The sequence below is a fragment of the Mauremys mutica genome, chromosome 2 (genome assembly GCF_020497125.1).
Source record: "Mauremys mutica isolate MM-2020 ecotype Southern chromosome 2, ASM2049712v1, whole genome shotgun sequence".
NCBI classification, from domain to species: domain Eukaryota; kingdom Metazoa; phylum Chordata; order Testudines; family Geoemydidae; genus Mauremys; species Mauremys mutica.
This window is the reverse complement of record NC_059073.1, coordinates 115,191,359-115,216,594: the sequence shown is the minus strand read 5'-3', so window position 1 is coordinate 115,216,594 and position 25,236 is coordinate 115,191,359. Positions and strand designations below refer to the sequence as shown.

General features: G+C 42.0%; 1 protein-coding gene across 7 annotated transcripts in view; it reads left to right on the top strand.

Annotated features, from left to right (window-relative positions):
• PHACTR1 (phosphatase and actin regulator 1) overlaps nt 1-25,236 on the top strand; it is a 302,761-nt gene that overhangs the window by 192,205 nt on the left and 85,320 nt on the right. For all 7 annotated transcript variants that reach the window (XM_045006116.1, XM_045006117.1, XM_045006118.1 and 4 more), the window contains one exon: nt 7,573-7,653. In XM_045006116.1, the coding sequence (XP_044862051.1) occupies nt 7,573-7,653 (81 nt within the window). The remainder of the gene's footprint in view (nt 1-7,572; nt 7,654-25,236) is intronic.

Here is a 25,236-nt window from a genome sequence, read left to right as displayed (position 1 = left end):
ACATGTTTTATAACATTGCAGTGTGGCAGCACAGGCTGTGGCTGGGACCAGAAAGTTGTTCTCCTATGTGGACACCACAAAGAAATAATGACTCCTGCTTTTGTATGTAATTGTAAACGTGGTCCAGGTTTGCCAAAAGCCTCTCTGTAATTCGCCAACCTTTTGAACACTCTCCCCTTCTCACAGGTTCTGGGGAGTGATTGTATGGGTTTGATTTGTAACCATGCAAAACTGGGTGGGTTTGTTCACTTTCACTTCTAAACAAGACAAAATTCAGTAGTTCACCTGAGTTTCACTTTGACTTTAAAGTTCATCCAAACCCCAGACTCAAAGCAAAGCTCAGGGATGTCAACTTGTGTGAAATGAAACTAGGATGATCAGATGTCCCGCTGTTGTCAATAATCCCAGTAGTAGAAGCTTTGTCTTATATAGGCAACTATTACCTACCCCACCCCCTCCATCCCAATTTTTCACACTTGCCACTTGGTCACCCTAAATGGAACAAACCAAAAATTAATTGAGCCTCCTGTGAACTGGAACCTGTGAGTTTTGCCCTGCTCTGTCTGAGACTTTCATCCACGTTATTTCTCTTTTCAAAACTACTCATTTAAATCAAGTAGAGTACCAGTTGACTACCGAGAAACTCCATGTGTTTGAAAAACAAGTTTCAGGATGTCTTAATACACCATTTACTGGTGCCTCTCATGTGAGTATCTCACGAAAATACATCTCTCTCCTCCGTAATTCTAAAGGGAATGGTGCATGTTTGTGTATCTTCACACCATGGAGCCAGTAACTTACATGTATTTCCTAACTATCCATATCTGGAATATTAGAAAAGCAAATTCTGAATATTGATTCCAGATTATAGTTTACAAAATAGAGCGCTCTTGCCATGTTGTAGTGACCTCTGTTGACTACATGACCAATGAAAAATACAGTGGTCTTTAAAAGGAAGAATTCAGACTAAGCATGCCACAGTGTTCTCTTAGAGGAAAGCCAAGGGGGCAGCCGCACACAAGAGCAAGATTAAGATCCATCTGACGAGGGCAGATTATTTTGAGTGTTGATTGTCATCCCAGTAGTTTAATCAGTAGCATGGCATGTTGTGCAAAGGGTTGCAATCTTCTCTCATATATGTGTTGGGGGTGCTGACGTGCTACAGAGTTTTTGGTCTGTGAGAGATGGGTAGGTAGGGTTGATAGGCTGATGTTTCCTCACTACATAAATGTCTCTGGGGTGGTTTAATGCAGCAGCTTAAGCTCTGGGCACACAGGCAGCCGTATGCTTCACCTTCTCAGCTGGAAACAGACCATGGTCGCTGTTATCATGGAGCACAAGGGTTTATTAAAGGAATAAAGACAATATAGTGGTATGTTTCCAGGATGAGGGGGCAGGAAATCCTTGTGACCTTGTCTAGACTGTTCTAATTTTCATGGACCAGACACTGAGAAAAGCGCTACATGAATAACAGAGGGATGACCCTGCTTAAAAAAGGCTCAAAAACACTGGCTCAGAAATGTAAATAAAAATATTTATCTTTAATTTTATCAAACCAGATAAGAAACTGTATACTGTAGATCAGCGTAGCAAAATATACTCTCTCTCTCTCTGTGTCCATGTATGTGTCCTCTTTGTCTAGAAACCAGCAACTGAAAATTGGTTTATTTAAAAACTAGTTCATTTATTTTGATAGCAGAATATAGTTTTAAAACTTAATTAATTCCTATAGCAAGAGTTTGCAATTGATTTCTATCCTCCTGGAAAAGGAAGTATGTTGTATGAATGGACAAAACAAGGTTAATCGATATATCACTAGTAAAAATCCCAATGGAAGGAATACATCTTAAATATTAATTATACTTAATTTTCCCCATCACTGAAGTTACAAGGGTCTCAAGAATCAAAGGTTAATTCATAAAGGTCTTTATTTTTCTTCTCTTATGAATAGATCCCTTCTAAGTACATAGTGAATAAATTTATGCTGTACCAGTAGGGTGACCAGACAGCAAGGTATGAAAAATCAGGACAGAGGGTGGGGGGGTAATAGATGCCTATGTAAGAAAAAGCTCCAAAAATTGAGACTGTCCCTATAAAATCGGGACATCTGGTCACCCTATGTACCAGCTTCCTCCTTAGAAAGAAAATCCTTAGCAAAAGAGCTTTCAGTCTTTGTCAGAGTAATTCTGAGCTCTGCAAGTAGTTCACATTGTTCAAGCTGTTAGTTCGCTATGAATTTTACAGATAGGCTTTATGAACTGTAAGTTGGGCATTTGTGATTATCTCACCCTGATTCCACAGCACCTTCAGAGGACACGCACATAAATATACAGGACTTGTTTGGTGGGGAGAAGAGTCCTAATAAAGAAAAATGATTGGTTCTTGAGTTTTAATATCATCAGCTCCTGCTGTCACTCAGTGCTGTCCTTAGATGAACAGCCTGAGAAGCCCTTCCTGTAGATATTTTGGTAACTAAACTCTGGTTCAGTAGGGTAAGTGATTAATTCTTTGAGTGTAGCTGCCAAATCCTTTCTAAGTGGACACAGGAGACTTTTTTTAAAAAAAAAAAGCAAAGTCCTTGTTTTTAGCCCAAGCTTTGAACAGAAGTTTTTGTGTCATCTTCTGATGTGATGTCTGTGACAGGCACAGCTTTTCTACAGGGACTATGAAGAAGCTGGTGTGCAGACAATCATCCTAAACAATCTATGTTTAGAACTCTACATAATTGAGCCTAAAAAAATAGTCAGTGTGTCTGTCTGAGAAGCATTTCTCTCTACTTAGCTGTCTGGCTATCCAATTATTTTGAAGAGGGGACTCTGTCTACTGTGATTTTTTTTTCACTACTTCTTGTCTTTCCAATTAGGACTGTCTGACTAAAACGTAATGTCTGCCTCTCTGAAATGTTGACTTCTCTCCATGAAATTAGCTTATCCCTTACCACTGGTTTTGATTCTGCAGGGCGTAGAATGGTGTGGTCTGAAGCTCTTCACTTATGCTTCTTCCTGACTATAAAAGAAATGGTACTTGTAATACCTTACGGAGTGAACTATATAGGAGTAGACTAAATAGGAGTGCGTGTGCGTGTGAGAGAGAATCTGGTCCATATGCACAAGTATGTACTGTGCATGCGCGCGCGCACACACATTCCTGTGTGTATGCATGGGTTATCTAGCTGCCTAAGGTACAGTTTAGTATATTAATTTTCAAAATACCTTTTAGCAATACTTGACACTCTCAGTATCTCCATTCAGTGAACAGTGCTGCTGCCTGTAAGCAGGTGGTGTTATTTTGGTGATATTTCTTCCAACTTGGTTTTCTGTAGAGAGGTACTGTTAGGCAGAGTGAATGCACTTCACTGTTTGAATGAATGGGAAATGAGAGATTTTCTCAGAGCTGTTGAAAAAACAGTTCAACAGGTTCAAGTTTTTCCTGTTTACTTAAGAACAGGTCCTGCACCACTGAAGTCAGGAAGAGTTTTATCATTTAGTTCAGTGGGGGCAGGCTCAGGACCTTACTGTGCTGAGTGTTTAAAAAGAACAAAGCTTTAAAAGCAATGCCAAAATGGGGCAGCATAAAATTCCTTCTAATCCAAGGAAATATAAAATGACCAGATCTTAAAGCATTTACTCAGGCAGATTCCCACTGAAACCAGTGGGAATTTACCCTAAAGAGGACTGCAAGATTTGGTCTAGTTTGAGCAGCAATTTCTGGGTGTAGTTTCAGCGAGTGAGGAAGTTCCAGATACGGAAAGTCTGAGGTTATTTCCAAGTAATTGGGGTTATCAGAATTTGTTGCCTTTGCAAATGCAAACTGTATGGAGTAATAGACCTGTGCTCATAAGTTAGGCTATGTGTTTGTCACAGAAGTCACGGATTCTGTGACTTTCCGTGACTTCTGCAGCAGCCCGTGCGACTGGCCTGGAAGCCGCATAAGCAGCTCGTGCACCTGGATACTCCTGCTGCTGGGGCAGTTTCCCCTCCACCCCCCAAGAGCAGGAGTTTGGGTGTGGGGGGGCTCAGGGCTAGGGATTGGGATGTGGGGTGGTTCTTACCTGGGGGAAGGGCTCCCCAGAAGGGTGACAGGAACTCCCCACCGTCAGCTCCTAGCTCCAGTTGCTGCCTCCACCTACAGGCACTGCCCCCGCACCTCCCATTGGCCATGGTTCCCAGCCAGTGGGAGCTGCAGAACCAGGGCTTGGGGCGGAGCAGAGGCAGCACATAGAACTAGGAGCTGGAGGTTGCCGCTTCCCAGGAGCCAGGTAGGGAACCTGCCCCAGCCCCCCCAACCACACCCCTGAGTATCTGCAGTGCCCCCCCTGGGCTGCACCCCTCCCCTACATATCTGTGGTGCCCCCCTGAAGCGCTCCCCTGAGTACCCACCGCGCCCCCTCAGGCCACCCCCTGGCAGCCCCAAGACTTCTCCCCCAACCTCCCAAGTTTTAGTAAGGGGTATATGGTAAAAGTCATGGACAGGTCACGGGGAGTAAACAAAAATTCATGGCCTGTGACCTGTCCATGACTTTTACTAAAAATACCCATGATTAAAATCTTGCCTTACTCATAAGCAATGGAACTTCTGCGAGTGATGAAAATCTGTAGGAGTTGTGCTCATTACCCTTCTTTAGGGTGACCAGATGTCCCGATTTCATAGGGACAATCCAGATACTTGGGGCTTTAGGCACTAATAACCCCCCCATCCCCATTCCGATTTTTCACATTGGCCATCTGGTCACCCTACCCTCCTTAGAGTCCAAGGGTGAACTCCTGGGCCCATTGAAGTCAATTGCAAAACTGCCTATCACCCCGAGGGGATAAAAGACCCAACTGTCCCTCAGTTCCTCTCTTCTCGCAGCTGGGAAGCCTCTCCATGCTTCATGTATCTTGCAACATTAAGTTTGCTGTTTTTATTGTTCTGGTAGTTAATAACAGTTCATCATTAGAGAACCTGTTGAACTGTTAATTTGGCTTCTTGATGCTTCTTATGGGATCTATTGAATTACTTTTTTAGCCCATGTAATCATTTTCTGGTGCTTGTTGGTCTATTTGGGCTTCATTTACTGTTCACTGTCTTGTCAGATAATCAAGACAAATAACCAGTCTTTCAAAAATGCAAAGCCCTTGATAGCAATATGTGTGTTACAGCTTATTTAGACGCAATACTCAGCAAAACGCACAAAGTGTAAAATTTTCAAAAGGGCTAAAGTGACTAAGGGTATGTTTACACTTTGAGCTGCAGACATAAATTTCAGCTCAAGGAGATATATTCTTGTTTGCTCGAGCAAGTTAGTTCATCAAAAATAGAGAGTGGCCACAACAGCGCAATCAGTGGCCGAAGGACTTCCTGTCCTGAGAACATACCAGTCAAAGATGCTGCGCATGTACTCAGGGCGGCTAGCCCCTCTTTCCACTGCTATACTCTATTTTTTGCATGCTTGTTTGATCAGAGCTAGCACAGGTATGTTTCCTTGAGCTGGAATTTATTCCTCCAGCTCAAAGTGTAGATGTACTCTAAAGCTCATTTCAAAAGTGCTTAGGTACTTAGGAGTCTAAATCTCACTGAAAGTCAGTGGGACGTAGGCTCCTAAATATGGAAGTCACTTTTGAAAATGTTATCCATATTGTATAGCTATTAGGTCTCTTGTAAGAGATTTGTTATGTTAAATATAGAGAGTGATCAAAGCAGAAGATAATATCTGGAACTACATATAGACATAAAACTATAGAAGATGATTGGGTATTGGGTCTGAAGCCTTCTATTCCGGGTTGGAGAACAGCCCTTAAGCGCTAATTGACATTAGAGGTCAATTGGACATGTTCAAGATGATATGATGATCATTCTGGGATTTCAGGTGTATGAGGAAATGCAAATGTATTTAATATATACAACTGTTCATATATTGCTTTTTGTGAGACATTAGATGTTGACTACTTGTTTTTACTTTATCTTTAGAAATATATAATCAAATCTAAGAATTAGATAAAAAAGAAGAGACAGAAATTACTTCCATCAGACACAATACCTTTTATAAGCAGAGTTATAATAGACACCAGGGCCCAGGCCTTAGTATCTTAAAATTGATCATCACACAGTATATATCTAATAGCAAACAAGTTGCATGATGTCAATATAAAGCTCGCCCATCCTCCAAGTACTCAGTATCTCCTGACTTGAGGAACAGAGAATTGGCAGCAGCACAACCAGTGGTTATGTTCTCATGTTTAGAGGGGAGGAAAAAGTCATTTCAGGGACCGTTTTGCTTTAAATCTGTCTTGTTCAGCTTGAAGTTGCTTCCTCCTGGTTCATTTTTTGTGTGCTGCAGCTGACAGGAGAGCATATGGCACTAGGGATTTGCCCTTGACTATGCTTCCTTTTTGGCAAGCTATGCCTTGGTTTCTCACAGAGCACACAAAATCTCAGCAAACCCTATGCATCATTTTATGTACCCCTTGCTCACTCTCCGATACATGCCTGAATGGACAGATAAGGCCAATTACTTTTTGATGTTTTGGTTAACTGGACATTGCTTTAAAATTGCTGTTGCACTAATCAAACAGCATAATTCTATCTGTCTTTCTGGTGCCCTGATCACCATGGTATCTAGGCACCAAAATAAGAATTATAACATGTTTGGCCAGAACCTTAGCTGATGTAGACTTTAATGGAACTTCTCTTACTTACACCAGATGAGGACATGGCTCTCTGTCATCCTGAATATAGCATATTCTCCACTCCCCCTTCATGTGTAACTCCCTTCTCTTCGTGTGTCAGTATATTTATGCCTGCATCTATAATTTTCACTCCATGCATCTGAAGAAGTGGGTTTTTTACCCATGAAAGCTTATGCCCAAATCAATCGGTTAGTCTTTAAGATGCCACCAGACTCCTCGTTGTTTTTGTGTGTACAGTCTAACACTGCTACCCCTCTGATTCATGAGGGGTGTATTTCACAAGACTCCTTTCTTTGGGAAGAAATCTATATGAGGAAGGGGACTTGCCAACACAAATGTCACTGCCTCCTTTGAGGAAAGGCCTCTTCAGATGTGTCTTGCATTGTGCCCTAAGGGTCTGAATTTATTCCTGCTGAAGTTAATAACAAAATTCCCATTGACTTCAAAGGTGCAGGTTCAGGCCCTTTACAGGAGATAAGTCATGAGCTCATCCTGATCTGGTATGGGAAGGTTTCACAACCAAATGCTGTGCTCCTTCAAATCTCTTTCTGTCTTCCCTTCCCCCCCCCCCCTCCACATGAATTATACCCCATTCTTCTCATCCTTTCTAATTCTCCCCAAAACACTTGGCTCATGTGTTTGATGAAGCAGTGAGAGTACAGAAGTGCACCCCAATAAATCAGTCTATCCATTTGTATCAACAGTCATGTTACAACAAGTGGAAATCTACAGAGTTGTGGCTCTCTTGGTTTTCAGATACTAATGGGACTTTTGCCATTGACTTCAGTGGGAAAAAGATTGGGCCCAGAGAGTAAAAATAAATGCTATAAAAGGCACATGACCTTTCAAAATTGCCTTGGCGTTTATTTTTGTATTTAATCGTACTTTTGTCCTTACATTGTAGCTCTGGAAAGAAAAATATCAATGAGGCAAAGCAGAGAGGAGCTGATAAAACGAGGAGTCTTGAAGGAAATCTATGATAAAGGTAAGAGATACTTGTCTACTCAACCTTAAAGTGACAATACTGTAAGTACAGTCTTATGGCCTGATCTTGTAATGTTATAATCCCAGTAACTTCAATGGTATTAACTCGTGGTTTACCTAAAGAGATCCAAATCAGGCCTTCATACTTCTGTTTTAATTTTACTTAGGTTTGTCACTTTGAATAATTGTAAAAATCATCTAATGAGAGTTTAATTATTAACATATGTAAAGTAGCTGAAGGATAAATTATAGCAGTATATGGCAATCACTCTTCTCTTGATAACAAGGACATAATGAAGAAAAATGGAATGATCCCATGTTGGCTCTTGATATCAGCATTCTGGTTGAGTCACTGCTGGATTAACTATTGTGGAAAGGGAAATCATTTACATTGCTTTGGATCGCTTAGAGCACAGGGCACCACAGATTCCTATGGCATATCTGAAAATCCACAATACTCATGACCTGGATACTTCACAAATGTGACAAGAAAAATAACATTCACACCCAAGAATGAAATTTCATTGCTTTATGTCATCCCATGTAAGTAAGGCAACAAATACACATTGCCTATTATGTATTTGTCAGTCATCTAACCTCTCCTTCAGTTTGTTCTGTTGTTTCCTGTGTAAAGAGCACAAAGGCAATAATTCAGCCAAGCACTTAAACCCAGATCCACAAAGGTATTTAGTTGCCTAAACCCCAGATTTAGGCCCCTAATTTCTTTCATCCTATGGTGCCTTTAGGTGCCTACATCCCAGTTTTGGCTCCACTGTGGCTATGGGAGGCCCAGGTTCAATTCTCCTCTCTTCTTGATGGAGAGAGAGGTTTTGAACAGGAGTCTCCCGCCTGTTAGAAAAGTGGTCTAGCAATTGGGGATCTCTCTGTCTCTCCAGTTGAAGCTTTTCAATCATTCTTTCATTATTTATCCACAATGGGAGTGGGGGAACTGGACCCTGGGTTTTCAGCGTCCCAGGTGGATGCCTTAACCACCGGACTGCAGAATCGTTCTCTCTCTCTCTGGCCCATTATCTGTTCCATTGTGATAAATACTTAAATAGGCCACCTCGTCCTCCTCCTGTCATCGTTTTGTGTAGAGTCAGTCAGGCGCCTAACTCATTCCCATCCCACAGATTGCAACCATTTAAGTGAATTCAAAAAGTACAGTGTTTGTAATTAAATTACAAATTTTAGCTTGTTCATTTTAGCCGCTTTTTAACACTTTATTTCTAGCAGTTCTTCTGCTCTACTATTTGCCCTTATTTCTGTGAAGTCAGCTCAGACGTTACTTCACTGTGGAAGCTTGCAATTCTTGTCCACTTACCTAATTTTATATATAGCATTGGGTGTTCCACATGGCAGAATGATTTGATTTAAATGTCACCAAGAAACGTGAATAACTCCTTCCAATGATTAAAAAATAGTCTATTGGACTAAATATGTCAACAGACTAATTTCTATGTGAACGGAAGAGGGGCTTGAGTCTCAGCCGAGGCTTAGTGTGCTGTGTAGACATACACTAAATTGATCTGTCTAAGAGATCTCTTCTCTCACCATGGTACAGAGCTGTAACTAAGATAAGCAGAAGCACTAGAGCTGGAATCCAATTGAATTAGGACCCCTCTGCCTCAGAACTTACTCCCCACCTTGCTCCAGGATAGGCTGAATCTGATGACCTTTAAGACATGTTGCAGAGCTCATCTTTTTTTTCCCCCTGTACGTTTGAAATGGGCAGGGGAGACTGGTGAGGGTGATTTACTGTTGAAGAGGAAAGGTAGTATCAACTGTTAATTTGCCTGGTTTGCTAGTTGGGGATGGTTATAAGGGCTGGAATTACTGCAGTCTAGTTATAATGGAGTGCATTTTTATTTGTATTTTAAGTTATCTCAAGGGGTCTGTCAAGGCTGATTCCCAACTCTGGCACTTCGAGTGCAGAAGGTGGGGCCCTCAAGGACTCTAAAAATTAATACTGGCCACTCCAGGCTGATATTATACTCCCAAGATTACAGCTTCTCTCTGACCTTGAATGGGTGGCTACTACCACCACCCAAGTGTAAAAACCCCCTTGGACCTAGGAAGGCACACTTGGGAATTCCTCCCTGTGGGGTACCCTCAAGCCCTTTTAACGCCTCCCCCTCCCCCCGAAGAGCTGAGAAAGAAAACAAAGGAAATCAGCTGTTGCCACCAGCTAATTAAACAACATATGCACAAACCTCTTAGGACACAAAAACCCCAATCCTGTTCTTAAAAAAAAGGTAAATTTTATTAAAAAAACAAAAAAGAGAGAAAATACATCTGGAACTTAGGCTATTGCTAGATTTAAAAAGAGCAAATATACTAATTAAGCATCAAGAATGGTTTTCTTGAGGTCCAGCTTAAAGATTACAAGCAAAACAAACGCCTCTGGGGTTAGCAGAGAGGAGTCCACAAGCCATAAAGAAATAAGAGATAAACCTAATCGTGTCTTCCTAGACGTTCCCTGATCTATTTACATATCTGGGTTTCAGATAAGTAGTTTCAAGGTATGATTTGATGATTTTTCATACCTGGTTTAAAGCTTCTTACAGCATCGTTGCTCTGTGTCTCCTCTCTCTGGAGAACAACAGACAGACAGACAAAGGGAAAGCTTTTTCCCAATTTTAAAAAGTTCTAGCCTTCCCATTGGCTCTTTTGGTCAGGTGCCCACTCCCTTCCTTTTACCTCTGGGCTTTTTTTAACCCTTTACAGGTAAAGCAAGTAGAGAACAGCTACTAACAAGGATTTTGTAGCTAACTGGCTGGCTGTCCATAAAAGGGAGTCCCCCATCCCCCTCAGTTCATTTATCACAGGGTCTTAGAGCAGATGGATGGTGGGTGCTCTTTTTATAGGCCCCGATTCAGGAAAACACTTGAGCATATGCTTAAATCCATCCCTGTGAAGTACAGCATTTCAGCTTGTGCTCAGTGCTGTCCTGAATAGGTATGCTTTCCTAAATTGGGACCATAGTACATGTATCTAAACAAATAAACAAACATGTAGGTATATAGAGCCAATAAAGAGGGCTCTCTCTCTACACTGATAGCAAGAAAATCAAAGTGCAGAAGGAAAATCCCCTTCCACACATACTTATGTGACACTGTCTTCTGTAATGAAATACTATATCATCAAACACTACGACTATCATTAGGAACTGCATCCCACCACCTCTGAAAATCGGACTACTTTTATATGTCCCCAAATATGGATTTGGGTGCCTAAAATAGGGCACCTAAGTCTGAAAATATATGCAATTGTGAGGAAAAAGAAATAATACATGGTATTAAAGTAATGACACACTGCACTTTGAAATACAGAATTATGAAAAACTCTGTGTGTGTGACAGAGAGAGCGCGTCCGTGTTTACTGTACATGGTGGTGTGTGGTGGTAAACAGTTTTATTGGCATGAGTTTGCAATACCTGCTCACTATCCTGTATTGTACTACTACCGGAGGCTGGTAAAAGGGGAATTCAGGACAAAGAGGATTACATGAAATCCAGGGGCTACTGGAATCATTTATCTGTTCATAAGGTAACTAGTTGTTTGAATATATTGTTTATCCTGGTAGAAGCCACAAGTGAGTTACTGTAGGTCATCACAAACCTGTCCAATACAACCATTTTTAACACCAAACAACATTGTTCATTTCCCCACATGCACATTTTAAAGAAAAAGATATTGGATTGTCATTTAAAGCTGTTGCAATTTTTTTTTTTTGCATCCCTCTGTCTCCTTAGTAAGATTACTTTCCTTACCATGGACAGATTTCACAGTGGCTGAAATATTAGAATAAGGCTCCGTTTCTGCAAACACTTACATACGTGCTTGGCTTTATGTGCATGAACAGTCCCAGTGACTTCTGCTTCTGTCATTTGACATCAATGGAACTATTCACCTGCATAAAGATAAGCATTTCTCTGTGGGCTTGGAGGCTTAATTTTTCAAAGTCCAAAAACTCTAAAATACCTTTCCTATTTATCAAGATATCCTGTGACCTGCCAGGGACAGGTAAAAATATGAGCCTCAGACCTGCAAGTTTTCTAGGGGAAGATTTCCCATTGACTTTAATGGAACTGCAACACAGGAAACAATTTCAGAATTTAATCACTAGAATGTCATTGGAAAGCCAAGATTCCTTTAAATTAATTATATATCTTTTAAATTCACTTTTCCAAGACTAAATATACTTTACCATATTAGAATTTTTAAATATGTCCGGATGACATTTTTGAGGAAGATGGCTTTCAGTATTAATATATATAATTTTTGCTTTACGCTTTGTAATTTGGTGTGAGTAGAAAATGCAGAATCACTGTAATCCCATTACCCATTTCAACCCTTGCTCCAGCCAATTTTCTGATCTTCACGTCAGATTTTCTGTGCCAGTCGTCAACCTGAAGAGAATTTTTACAGTCTGGAAATCAAAATTCCTATCTGTGCAAACAGCATCACTGCTGCATCTCCATATTTAGTTATCTACAGTTTGTTATAGTGTTAGAATGATTTAATATAAAACATTGTATAATAGATTTTAAAACTGCAAAAATAAGCCATGATCAATACATTCTACATCTGTAGAGAAGATTTTAAAAAAGAGAGCCAAAATTTTAAGTTTATACACACAGACAGAGAGAGAGAGAAATTGTGTATGTGTAGCCTGATCCAGTTCCCATTGAAATCAATGAGAAGACTCTTACTGGCTTCAGTTGGAGCTGGACCACAGTCACTTTAATAAAAGTGGCCTGGTTTTCAGAGGTGTTAAACACCCACAATTCCCAGTGAAGCCTAGATTTTGTCTGGAGAGAGGAGTGCATTGTGGGGAAAGGGAAGAACAGTAACAATCAAACTCATGCATTTTGCTGCAGTAAAATGCAGTGACTAATAAGTCTCAACTCTCATAGAAAGTATGGTAGTTGCCTGTATCAGTGTGCTGGTAGAGAAATGTTTGTAAACCCTGCATTGAAGAGGAAACCTCTTACATGGGAGAACTTTACAGTGGATATTTTTAGCTATAAGTTACTGACAATGAAAATGTTTAGTGCCAACACCGCTATTAGGAAATTGATGAAAACTTCCAACTCTGGCCTCTGCAATTAATTTATCGACACACACGGCCAAATTCTCTGCAGGTGTAGATTGGCACTGCTCCGTTTATTTTAGTGGAGCTATGCTAATTTACATCAGCAGAGAATTTGGTTGGTTAGTGAAAAGGAATAGGTTCTGGTTTGTTGTTTTAAAAATTATTTTAAAAAACCATACCCATATGTGGGTGTTTTTTCTCTACAGCTTGATGTACTTAAAAAGAAAAAGAGAAAGGTGTTGATATATTAGTAACCTGTCCATTTTAAGTTAGAAGAGCAGGAAATTTTTTTTAACAATCAAATGTACAAAGAGGCTAATTTTAAATAGCACTGTTTAAACCATTTTTAAAAGTGACTGTAAATTAAAACAAAACAAAACAAAAAAACAACACTTTTTCTCTGTTCTGACGATAACCATAAATCTTTTGAGACAAAAATCCTTTCGTGGTCCTGACTTAGAGATGTGTGTGGAAAATGGCCTTATAATGGAAGCCTTGTTGATCATCTCTATGTAACATAATAAAGGAACAGGAATCAAAATGAACCCATGTTCTTCATTGCAGTTTAACAAAACTGATGTTTAGCCAAATGAAAAGACTTAGGAAAAGGTCCCTGAGATATTACTGAAAACAAGTTAGGATGTTGCCTAAAAGATTTGTGCAGTTTTTTAGGCTGATCGGCTGAAACTCTGCTGTCAGTTTTGTTGCCCAATGAAGGCAAGAAAGAAAAGCAACAAGGTGTCTGACTGTGGAAAATGAACCTGTGCTTTCATGCTGATGTGTCAAATTAGGCACCCGGGTCAGGGCTTAAATATTAGATCTCCTGGAATTTTGGTAACACCAAGGCAGAAAACAAAAAGCTGTCGTAGTTAAGCCTCACAAGGCATCAAGATAGAAGCTGGTGTACCATGCTGAATAATCGCCCCCATCATGTGATAATGTTCTGGCTCGTAATAGGATAGTGACCTTCAAGAAGTAGATGAAAAGTTGTCCAGAGTTCCTCACTTGAAAACAAGCTGTGGAAATTCTGTTCTTCCTCTGTATTTATTTTTAGCTTTTCATGTTAAGAACGGCTGAGGCAGCATATAAAAAACTTGGTTGTATATCTCTCTTCTCCCATCCTACAAAACAGACATTGGCCTTTGGTGTTATATGATTCTGCCTATCAGGAGGCCAGGATGCAAAAGAGTGAGTCTTCCTCTATGCAAGCTCCAGTTTCCCCACCACCTCCATCTTCTTCTGGTTAAAAAAACAGGAGTATGAGAATTGGCACCAGTCCTTGAAAGAAAAAAGGGGAGGTTGTAAGATGAGAGAACATGAAATGACAACAAATGGAATTACTAAGGAGTAATTTTCTGTTGTATGTTCCTTTTCTCCAATCCTGTGGGACAGTCAGAAGGAATTGGTGGTGGACCTGGCAAACAATACTCATAGAGGACGACCTTATTGTCCTAATTGTAGTGCCGCCTTCCCAAAGTAAGCATCTTGTGCAGACAGTAGGTCCCTGCCTCCCTCTTTCATAGGATGAGAGCAGAGCAGACAGCAACAAGTAGAATCGACAAGTGAATGAGTATTTTTCCCTTTTATATTAATTTAAAAGACTCATACTTAGCAAAGTAAACATAATATGGATAAACTGAACTGAGTACCTAAAATGCTGGATCCACAGCATGCTTCTGCCTTAATATTATCCTGGATGAAGAAAAAGCAGAATTATAGAGCTGGCTTCTCGCCTTTGTCTCACAGCCTTTCAAGATGTCTCACTCCTCCTGTCCCATTGAGTGCTTGGTGACTTTTTCGATGATGTAGTGTCATCTGGCAGGTGAAATTTGACAAGACACAGTACATCACAGTGCGACATTCCAGATGCAACATTCATGGAACAAGAAAGGTGTTCATCACAACACTGGCTCCGTATCTTAAATCATTACAAGTGAAATCACTCAAGAATACACTGCATGGAATGACTAGGCATTGGCAAGGAGCTGACTAAACAGCTTAATAGGTTTTGGTCATCTTCAGTTTCTAGGGTTCTGTGATTGAATCTATGAAAGTACAAGCCAGGGTTTGCAAGTACTGTATATTTAAAAAAAAACAACACAACTATGTTTGATTAGGTTCCTACTGCTCTAAATGGTTTGTGGCAGATAGTGCTGTGAGTTTTAAAGTATAGCCTCTATCCGCAATGCAGCATTTAAAATAACTCATTTTTTTCCTAAACCAATCATTACACATCTTAAAATGATTATCTGATGTCTGCAACTACACACAGATACACACTCATCTCAGACCTGATTCCCACTGCCTTGCAACTTGTGTAGTGAGTTTAAAACATTATCAAATAGAATTTCCCCATGGTACAATTTTATACACACTTTTCACTCACCCTGTGCAGTAATAAATTGCTTCACAAGGCAGTAAAAATCAGTACCTAAGAGTCCAAGGGCCAGATTGTCTTACAAAGATTTGGTTGCACTGGCTATGGAGTAATTGTGGTCATGGCAACACATTCCCTCAACAGCCATCAGCGAGTCTCCTGTGTAGGGTTTAGTTTAAATTAAAGCTGCTATCTTGAGCAGCAACACTTGCCATCCCTTGGGTGACTTGGCCTGAGGGCACAATGGGCCAGATTGTGCAGAGAGAAGAAATTTTTGCACCCATTTATGTCAACACATGTGAATCTGACCAGTTGATTCTATTGACAGGCACATTTCAAACATTTCTGATGTTTGCTCCTGGTCGGATAAGCATCCAAAATGTAAGAACTTATCTTTTAAAATGTCCATTGTTCCATGGTTTCAGCCCCAGGAGTAACCTTTCTCATAGTATTTTTATACCTTTTTTGTCTTCACTACCAACATTAAAGTGCTGCCACAGCAGCACTTTAACATGGCTGTGTGGTCGCAGCACCGGCTGTGGGAGAGAGCTCTCCCAGCACTGTTTAAAAAAAAAAAGAAAAACAAAAAAAAAAACAGAAAAAACCACCCCCACGAGGGGAGTTGCTCCCAGCCAGCTCAGTGGCACTGTCTACACTGCCACTTTACAGCGCTGAAACTTGCAGCACTCAGGGGAGTAGTTTTTCACACCCTTGAACGAGAAAGTTTCAGCACTGTAAAGTGGCAGTGTAGATAAGGTTAATCTAGGGGCTTGGCTACACTTGAGAGTTGCAGCACTGGTGGAGGCTTTCCAGTGCTGCAATTTAGTAACTCTCCACACCTGCAAGGCACATCCAGCGCTGCAACTCCCTGGCTGCAGCGCTGGCCGAACACCTGGTCTGCTTGGGGTATAACTAGTGCAGCGCTGGTGATGCAGCGCTGCTCGTCAGGTGTGGCCACACACCAGCACTGTTATTGGCCTCCAGGGTATTAGGAGATATCCCAGAATGCTTTTAACTGATTACTCTCTTTGTTTTGTTATGCAGCCTCTCTTTGTTTTGTTGTGAACTCCGGGAGCTGCTTATCTAAAAAACAAACACAGCTCCTGTTTGCTGTGATCAATCTGTAACTGACTGAACAATCAACTGAGATAACCCACTACCTTGCTGTGAATGAGGCAGGCAGGGGGATGAGTGTTTTTGCTTGAGGATAGAAACAGCGGGGGCAGGGCAGAGAAAGGGAGTCCATTGGAGCAGCTGCTTATCTTGTCTGCAGGCTGTTTGCAATTAAGAGTAAGGGGTTGGGAAAATTTTCTGATTTTGCAAGGCAGGGAGCTGATACACAGTGTCGGCTCCAAAAATCCACTCTCTCTCCCCCGCTCCCTGTCACACTACACCCCACCCCCCTCTTTTGAAAAGCACATTGCTGCCACTTGAACGCTGGGATAGCTGCCCATAATGCATCACTCCCAACAGCGCTGCAAATGCTGCAAATGTGGCCACACTGCAGCGCTGGTAGCTGTGAGTGTGGCCACACACCAGCGCTTTCCCTACACAGCTGTACGACCAGCGCTGTAACTCCCAGCGCTGCAACTCTCAAGTGTAGCCAAGCCCTAGGTGAGATTGTTAGTGACAAGGAATGTATTGAACTTGAGGCTAACAATTGTGATTACAATGGCTTCATTAGAGAAGTGGTGGCTATCTCCACCTTCTATAGACACAGTGTCTTCCTGCTGGTTTTAACAATATGAGCGACATTGATCCAAATTTCTGTTTGTAGCCCAAAGTGCCTTGAGGATTTACAGACCTTGAGTGTGTGAAACCTGCTGAAACTTGTGGAGAGAAGGTGCTGTGCCTCCTCCTACCAGGGGCAGTTCCAGGCCCCAGCATGCCAAGCGCGTGCTTGGGGCAGCATGCCGCGGGGGGCGCTTTGCCAGTCGCCGGGAGGGCGGCAGGCGGCTCCGGTGGACCTCCCACAGACGTGCCTGCGGAGGGTCCGCTGGTCCTGCGGCTTCGGTGGAGCATCCGCAGAGCGCCCCCCGTGGCGTGCCGCCATGCTTGGGGCAGCGAAATGGCTAGAGCCACCCCTGCCTCCTACTAGGACAAGTGGTTGTGCTTTGTGTTTGCGTGTGGTGGAAGCGGGAGCCTCAGTACTGCAGCAAGGAGGAGGGAATGTGATCAGCTGGACAGATTGGTCACCTGCAATATACCGCTGTCAGCTAGAGTATTGAGCTCAGAATACATTTCAGAACCCAAGGAAGTATTCAAAAGTTTAAAAAAAACAAAAACAGGAGAAAAGGATGAAATTGAGTGTACATGCTGGAGATGGTGTGTCCCAATTATTAAATGTAAATATTTGTAGGATAATAGTTCTAAGTCTACAACAGAAAACGGTTTATTCAAATGAAAAGTTTTATTTGGGGATTAGAGATGTATTGTTTTCTTAAACTCAGAGGTGGCATTGTGTTTTGAGTTCTGTTTTAGTTCTTCAGCAAACCACATTGATGAACAGAATTCAAAGCATTAATCTACTGAATACTTTTTTCCACTGTCTTTCCACCAAAATAGACCCTGACATTTACCCAGAAAAATTAGTAGTAGGTTTTTTGCACTGATTTTCACCTGTTTTTGTGGTAATAAATACTGATAAATTCCTGGGGAAAATTAAATAAAATTAAAACTAAAAATGAAGGGCCCTATTCATCCCTAATAAATATGAGTAGACAAAGCAATCATGGGCCAGAGAGCAATCTCAGACATTTAAGATATTTCTTGCTCTCCAAATTATAGTATAGTGCATGATATTTCAACAGACATGCACCTTTCTGTCTGAGAAAAGGATTGAGCTCTGACCTTAGAAATTCCATTAATTACTCATTTGTAATCAGTAGCCAAGATTTATTTATAATAGATTTTGCTGTCTGCCCAAAGAGTAATAAGAGTGATTCCCTGGGAAGTAATGAAAGAAATTAAAGTTTCCTTTTGTTTTTAATGTGACATTGAAATCTTTAGAGCACATCGCTGAAAAAATAAGTCTAGCTGCTTCCTAAACAGTATTGCATCCCTCAGAACCAGCCACACCCCAATGAGTGTCCTTGCCTGGACACAGATTACCTGCGAGGAGGAAAATTTTCAAAGAGAAAACTGATATAGATCTAAATAATCCAGTATACAGAATTATTACTTTTATTATTTCATTATTTGTTAGTGGATAGCACTCAAACATAGAAGATCCCTGCCCTGCAGCACTCAGAGTCTAAAGAAAGTCAGAGAGGTAGTCAGAGTTCCAGGAAGGCAAACAACAACAAGAGTTTTCTATAAAGATCAACAAGATTTTGCTAGAGGTAGCTCAGTAGAAGTATGTTTTCAAAAGTCACACAAAAGTGGAGATGGTAGGGGCAGTGTGGAGGAGTTCAGGAGGATTAAACCATGCTTAAGAGGCCATGTCTTCCCAATATCTGTTATACATACTTAAATTTTCAGCCACATGGTGTTACTTTTACAGGCTATGATGAATGAGACTGTCAGTGTATCATCTTCCATGTTATCATCTTCCAGTGTATCATGGCCGTAGCTGGTTGTTTTTTTTAAATGACTAGTAGGTGTGCTATACCTCCTAATTAGCAGAGAACAGTAGCCCTCGTGCTCCTGTTGTAGAATAAATGTAAGTTATTCTGTTCATTCCCATTTAGCTAGAGTTCATTTATATTCAATGTGCATTTCCAAAAGCTCATGTGACGTTTGGGAAAGTAATTCTGCAGTATGTAACAACGTGCTCCATGCAAATACTGCAAAGGATTTTGCAAATGCATGGAGAAACGAGTATGTGTATTATCTTTATGCCAAAATTAACTCTAAACTCATACTTCTTCAGGACTAAATCATTTTATACTTTGTAATTGGATTACTAGAGTCTAACTATGCTGAAGTTAGATTCTTTTCATTTGTATTTCATTTATCCAGAGTAGCTTTCAATACACTTTAAAAAAAATAATTTGACTTTTATATCTGGTTGTCAAGCATGCCTGTGAGCCAGGATTAATTCATGCTGGGATATTCTTGACTCTACAAATGACCATTGTATCCAAGCCTTTGATCTCTCCCTGTGCTGTTAACTAGCAGCCTTTTATGTTGCTCTGCTTTAAACAAGATCAAATTTTGGGCATACTGTTCCACAATGGTCCCTAAATGTCAAAAGGCTGCAGCACAATGCAAGCACCAAAGGGCTATTATTGGGTTTTAGAATTTAAATGAAGATGAGTTCAAAATAAATAAATCTTACCACCAGCAAAAAGACTTGTGTTTTGCTGCTATGGGAAAAAAACGTTAAAATAAAAAGCAAAAGTATTGGTGTTGTCATCTTGATATTTTTTCAAACATGCTTCAAACGGTAAATTTTAATACTGCCTCTTAGTAGGCGTTGAACACCTACAGAGACATGCTAAAAGCATGAAGTCAGTAGGACCTGAGGGTGCTTAGCTCTGGTAAAGCTGGTTGGGAATTATCCAACGAAACATTTTTTTTCAATGGAAAATGCCAATTAGAAAGGGTCAGTTTCGACAGTCTCCCAATTGAACAAAATGTTGAAAATGACTTTGTTTCAAAATTTCAGCTTATTTGTACTAAAAATAAAGGTTACAAATGGCAATCTAAATGAGAAATTTTGACGGACCCAATTCAAATATTTTTCAGATTCTCAGTTTGGAAAAAAATTAGAGATTTTGATTTTTCATCCCAATTTGGGACAAGAAAAAATATCAAAAGCTCAAAAACTGTGCCAGGATGGGAAAACATTTACTATCCAACTATACTCAGCACCTCAGGATTAGGGCCCAGATTTATTTTACAGTGTATCGTTTTTCCTCAAGCAAGCAAGTTTTGCTATTTTCATAGTACAAACTTTGTTACCAGATATGGTCAAATTTAGCTCTAGATGAAATGAATGAATATACACCTCTACCCCGATATAACACCACCCTATATAACACGAATTCGGATATAACACGGTAAAGCAGTGCTCTGGTGGGGGCAGGGCTGCGCACTCCGATGGATCAAAGCAAGTTAGATATAACGCAGTTTCACCTATAACGCGGTAAGATTTTTTGGCTCCTGAGGACAGCGTAATATTGAAGTAGAGGTTTATATTGAAATATTGTGTTTCAAATTGGAAATAGTTGCATGGAAGAGCTGAGAACCCTGACTCTGTTTTCAGATCAACAGAAGTAACTGTGCTGCCGTCAACAGAATTACAGCAGTGTAAAATCAGGGCAAGTGAGATTAAAATCACGCCACCGAGTTACCAGCTGACTAAAACCTACCGGTTTCATTAATATTCTCTACCCTTTCCAACTCAGCTAAATGCTGAGAAAACCACTATTCAGGTTTCATCTTATTGTGATGTCATTGTCCCATGCCCCTTATCATGCTTTGTCATGCTAGTCCTCCAAAAATCCTCCACCAAAAACAAGGAAGTCAAGACCCTGATATTCCTAATAATTCCAAGGTTAAAAATAAGCAGAAGGTCATCTTCATATTTCATAAAGGAGTCTTAAAGGTCACAAACATGATTTTGAATTCTTTGCTGCTAATCTACCTTCAGACATATTAATTGCCATTATCCTGAGGCTGAATTAATGAATTTATGCTTTTCATCTCTTTCCAAACTGATATGTACATCTTAGCCTTCTGAGCTCGGAATGTACTTGTCAGATGATTCCTCTCACTTTGATGATGGTACATCTCTGTTTGGGGAATTGGAATGTAACAGTGCCAACCCCAAGTGTTCAAAAATCATAAGTCATAAATAATAAGATTTGGGTTCTTTCTATTTGCCTTCTGGCTTCTGAACCATTAGGGTGCACTGGGGTCATGTGTGACACTACACCCCATATGCATCATGGGGGTATGGTTATGATATGATTCTGAAATAATTATGATGCAATTTGCACAAGATGAGTCATGTAAGACGTCATTGGAAAAGTTATGATTTGCTGAATATGATTATCCTATTTGTATGCATGTATCCTTTTTGGACCTGAAGTTATGAATTTTGAGTAGATATCTGTATTTCAAATGTGATTACACCTGGGTAACACCCACTAGGCAAAATGCTTCCAGCCTAGACAGCTGGTTGTGAAGGGTCTGTTCAGAGTAATAGGCCATTAGGAAAAACAATAGGTCTTAGGATAAGTTTATCTCCCGCCTAGTGAGCCTTCCTGAGAATGCTCCAGACAGCCTGTAAGTAATGGCTTCTATAACTCTGCAAGGGCATGTGACCAGACCACATGACTCTGGACTCCATTTTGGGTACCTGTATTTTTCAACAAACTGGTCTGGGAACAAATTTTTTTAAAGCGTTCCCACAGTATGGAAAAGCTGTATAAGGTAGGGAGAGACATCATCCATGGTTCCTTACCTCCCCACAACTCAACACCTGAGAGAAGCTCTGGAGGGGAAAAAAAAGGACTTGAAGGGGGGTGGGGAGCCCAAGCTGCAAAGCAAATGCAGCTTTTGCCTTGAGAATCTCCAAGCCTGCTTGTGTGTGTCAGGGTGAGAAATTGCTAATTCATATCACATCTTTCTAGTATTTTAGGCTTAGTTTGTGGTTTTGTTTAATTACAAGGTAATCTGCTTTGATCTGTTTATCACTTATAATCACTTAAAATCTATCTTTTTGTAGTTAATAAACTTATTTTATATTTCAATCTAAACTAGTGTGCCTTTAGGTCAAGTGTCTGGGGAAAAATCTTACCTTGGTTAGCACAAGTTTGTGGCATATTCCTCTCCACATTGAGGGAGAGGCAAACTGGGTAATGAATTCATGCTGGTTGGGGTTTCAGTCAGGGCAGCTCTGGGGTCTTAGGCTGGGGAACTGGGGGGTTATCTTGGCTGTAGCCTCTCTGTTGTTGGTTTGTGCAGTGCCTAGTTGGTGCCTCCATGTAACTGCAGCTGGGTGTGTCCCTGCCTGTGTACATCAGTCTACAGCTTGTCCCAGCAGTACAGTGTGAGAGGGAGCCCAGGCTGGTGGGTCAGAGGGCTCAGTAGAACCTCAGTTCCAGCTGGCACCCGGGGGAAACCCATCACATCAGGTTTTCAGGCTTTCATTTTTCCACAACCACCAGGGGTAGAACCTTACTGGTTTTATTTGTTTTAATAAAAGCTGAGATGCTCATGCCTCCAACAGCTGAGATGTTAGGGAAAACACCAATCAAATCACAAGAGTTGACACCATTGAGAATAATAGTAACTCTCTCTCCTGTCCTGTCCTGTCCTGTCCTGTCTTGATGTTTTTAGTCCTGGCTAGTGTTTGATGGGAAAAAGAAATCTGTTGCTGCTACAGAAATTGGTACAGATAAAGGAGAGATTTTTAAGGATTTTATAGGTGGGTTTTCCAGCCAGAATTTGCTACATGCCAATATTAAGGCCTTATACCAACTGGCCATAAAAGTTAGTGTAACCCCTCTGCCAGGCTGAAACGATAGCAGCAAGGGCCAGGTTCAATACCTAGGGGTCCCTTCCCCACAACGTAATGCAGACCAGCTCGAGCCCCCACCCAGTGACCTGGGAAAATCTTACACACACCCCTGGGCACCTCGAAGAGGCAATACTTCCCCTCTCGCAAGCACAGACTCTTGGTGTAGCAGAAAAGGTTTAATTACATAAGATAAACAACAACAAGCATGAAATTTGGAAAATACCTCAACTGGAGTTCATAGGTCAAACCGTGAGCAAAGACCCACCCCAGCAACTTGGGCCGTGTCCTTCTCTCTGGGCCCTTGAGTCCAGCAACCCCCCTAAATCACCCACAGTCCCAAAAGTCCCACAATTCAAAAGTCTCTGTCCCGGGTCAGGCAGCCCAGAGTTCAAGAGTCTCTTTGCAGAGGTCCCCCTCCCCAGCCTAGGTAGAAAGGGGCACCTTACGTGGTTCGGGGCCAGCTGCCCTGCCTCTTCGTGGGGTTCTGCTTCCCTTAGTCGTCCCCGCAAACAGCTCAGCTCCGCTTACTCTGTGGGCTGCTCCACTCTGCCAGCTGCTCTGGTCCACCAGCTGTCCTGTGATCCGCTCCAGCCGTCCTCACGAGCTGCTCAGCTCCACTCACCCAGTGGCTGCACAAACTGCTCCACTCTGCTCTGCCAGTATTGCTTCAGGCTCCCCCACTCATCAGCACAGTGCTCTCAGCTCAGCAAGTCCAGCTCTTCAGTGATTTCAGCTCCACTCATTAGCACAGTGCTCTCAGCTCAGTAAGTCCAGCTCAGCAAGTCCAGCTCTTCAGTGATTTCAGCTCATAGTAGGGGAGCCCCAGTGAATTCAGCTCAGTAACCTGCATCTAGATTCTTAAGGGAATCAAAAGTTAGCTCTGACATTCCACAGTGGAGAGAGGCACAGGTGGAACTGGTGCTTCTGGCTCACACAAGGAGCCTGCACCACCAAGTACAGATACTGGCCCCCAGCCTCTCTCCTCTCAATGGGTTTTGGAACCCATGTGCCCCATCTAGCAAGCGCTATCCAGCTGACAATGAAACCCCCCATCACAAGACAATTTTGTAGTTCCCCATTTACCCAATCAGGGTGACAACATTTCATTCCTCCTGCCCCAATAACAACGAAATTGGGGGCTCCCACAGCTGTGAAAGTAACCATCCCATGCTGCTTTGCGGTATGCTAAGTGGGGTGGGAGTGCCCATGCAAATAACCGAAATACCAATGCAACACTTTCCGCACTCCCCATAATTTACCACCAGATGTCAGGGTGGGGCTCATCCTGACTCTGCTTACATCCTCCCCCCAGCCGAGAATTTGTCGTCCCGATAAATCACATTCCCTACTGTACCAACTTACTGGCCCCCGTCAAACGGCCTCAGATAGCCCACTTTAGCTTCCACAAGCCTGTGTGATAAATGTATTGGCTCCTCACTAGTCACCCCAGGTGCATCATAAGTTAACCGTTTCACTGGTCTTATTACCCTGTCTCGCCTATTGAGAATCTCTGTTGCTGTGGCAGGGGGGACATCCTCTTGAGTAACGGATGGGGAAGTTTCCTGTGAGTCCCCCTCAGATATTGCCATAGGCCCCTGCATTTCCAGTTCTAACAGTGGAGGGTTGATGGTGCTCAGGACATCCTCCACCTGTATGTCTCCGCTGTCCAATAACCCGGGCGTGACATCACATGGGGGTCCCACCAGTGGCTCAGGGGTATCAGGAATAGGCCTAAATACTTCTGCCATGGGGTTTAGGGTGGAAGAGGAGGTGCTCTCATTTGATTCAGCTGATCGAGACTGAAATCTTGTCTTCATCCCAGGATACACCATGGTGGTGTCTTCCTCCTCAGACTCACTCTCAGATGTGCTGAGTAGGGGTAGGTTAGCTGCAGGGGGACGTCTGTCCATGTTGGAAGGTGGCTTTGGTACAGCACCTTCATTCTGCCCACTTGCCCTGTTGTGGCCTATCTCATAAGGGCTGCCCACCAATTCCCCCACAGGGAGCAAAAGGTTTCTATGCACAGTCTTTGCCTGCCCTGGACCCTCTTCAGGTTTGATCTTGTAGACCGGCAGGTCTCCTAGCTTTTCCATCACCAAGTAAGGTATTGCCTTCCATCTGTCAGCTATCTTGTGTTTGCCAGCAATACCCAAATTTCGCAGCAAGACTCTGTCCCCTGGCTGGAGCTCTTGCAGACGTACCCTAGCATCATATCGATGTTTGTTGCGGTCTGCGTTCTTCCGAGCTGCAGATGTCGCTAAGTGATAAGCATCCCGCAGCTTTTCTCGTAGTCGGGATACATATTGCTGATGAGTTTCATAGCCATCTCCATCCTCGGATACACCAAAGCACAGGTCTATGGGTAATCTTGGTTCTCGCCCAAACATCAAGAGATACGGGGTGAATCCCGTAGCGTCGTTCTTTGTGGCGTTGTAGGCGTGCACCAGAAATGCAACATGTTGGCTCCAGGTTGCTTTCTGTTCTGGCCGCAAAGTCCCCAACATATCTAATAGGGTTCGGTTGAACCTCTCTGGCTGAGGATCACCTTGTGGGTGATAAGGCGTTGTCCTCGACTTTTTAATTCCTGTTATCCTTAGCACCTCCTTTAGAAGGTGACTTTCAAAGTCCCGCCCCTGATC